This window comes from Phyllobates terribilis, unplaced genomic scaffold, assembly GCF_046119375.1.
Source record: "Phyllobates terribilis strain yellow unplaced genomic scaffold, ASM4611937v1 Scaffold_6__1_contigs__length_29720123, whole genome shotgun sequence".
Classification (NCBI taxonomy): domain Eukaryota; kingdom Metazoa; phylum Chordata; class Amphibia; order Anura; family Dendrobatidae; genus Phyllobates; species Phyllobates terribilis.
In genome coordinates this window covers 28,867,501-28,868,975 of record NW_027362766.1, presented here as the reverse complement: position 1 = coordinate 28,868,975, position 1,475 = coordinate 28,867,501, and the positions used below count along the sequence as shown (strand labels likewise).

Sequence of the window (1,475 nt, the reverse complement as noted above, 5' to 3'; positions counted from 1 at the left end):
GTGGACAAAAGCACCCACTGACACCTGTGTCTTCACACTGATATTGCAACATGCTGTAAACATCAGTTTGATGAAAAGCCAAAGAAGAAAACTACTCAAGAAGAGTTGCTCCTACTCCAAGATTATTTCAAATAAGTTTTGTTCCCTTTTTTTAAAGTAATTAATTACAATTTTATTCTATACACAGCAGCTCAAAATAGAATAAGAGTGAAGATGAACTTTCACAATACCAGTCGTGGCAAACAGTTGCTTCTCCTTGGGTTTTCAGAAGTTCCTGACCTCCAGTTGTTTCTTTTTGCTGTCTTCCTTCTCACATATATTCTCACTGTTTTAGGAAACCTTATTATAATTATGGTCATCTGCATCAGCCATGAACTGCACAACCCCATGTACTTTTTTATCAGTAACTTGTCGTTTCTTGATATATCTTACTCTACTGTTACTCAACCACAGCTTCTCTCTATTCTCACAGTAGGTTCAAGCAAGATCTCATTTGCGGCTTGCATCACCCAACTGTATGTTTTTATGTCGTTGGCTTGCACTGAATTTGTATCTTTGACTGCCATGTCTTATGACCGGTATGTGGCCATTTGCAAACCATTACATTATCCAATTTTAATGAACAAGAAGACATGTTTACTTCTGGCAACCGCCTCTTGGGTGGTGGGATTTTTGGATCCATTGGCACACACAGTGGTTATATCGCAACTACCATTATGTAAACCCCGTGTCATCAATCACTTTTACTGTGACTTGTCAGTATTATTAAATTTATCCTGTGTTGATAAGCTTTTCATTGAAATCATGACTTATGTTGTTGGTTCAGTGGTAGCCCTTCCAGCCTTTTTGCTTACATTGATTTCATATGTTTTCATCATATCCAGTATCCTTAAAATTGCCTCTTCAGCTGGAAGGCAGAAGGCCTTCTCTACATGTACATCTCACTTAACTGTTGTAATTCTCTTTTATGGATCTGTACTAATCATGCACATGAGACCTTCATCCCAGTATTTGCTTGCTCAAGATAAACCATTGTCTGTGTTATACACCACCATCATCCCAATGCTAAACCCTCTCATTTATAGTTTGAGGAACAAAGATGTAAAAAAAGCTCTGCGAAAGCTGACACCTGGCAGTTTATATAAATTACTATCTACGAGTCAATTTAATGCATTACATTGAGATGAATAAAGTGACACACCTGTAAAAAATGGCCTTAAGTTTTGTGTAAATATTTAATCCATTTAATTAATTAGGATAGTCTGATCCTCTCTCAATCAAGAAGACGGCTGGTTGGGGAGCAGTGTGGCTCTTGAAGAGAGAAGATGGTACAACCCTTTAGAATTTTTCTGAATGTAAGGAGTTTAAACTACATATATTTGTGGGTTTTTTTACCTTGCGTTTCGGCGCCAAAATGTGTTGGGCAATAAAGACCATTTTAGAACACAAAAGGCTTCTCATTTGCCACAGAGCCG

General features: G+C 37.6%; 1 protein-coding gene across 1 annotated transcript; it reads left to right on the top strand.

The window, feature by feature from the left end:
* The first annotated feature begins 213 nt into the window (after positions 1–213).
* Positions 214–1,182, top strand: LOC141152614 (olfactory receptor 6F1-like). Its single transcript, XM_073637166.1, has one exon. It carries the CDS (start codon positions 214–216, stop codon positions 1,180–1,182), a length of 969 nt encoding a protein of 322 aa, XP_073493267.1.
* The last annotated feature ends 293 nt before the right edge of the window (positions 1,183–1,475 follow it).

Excerpts from the sequence above, each read along its gene's own strand:
- LOC141152614 (XM_073637166.1), top strand. The coding sequence starts at position 214 with ATGAACTTTCACAATACCAGTCGTGGCAAACAGTTGCTTCTCCTTGGG.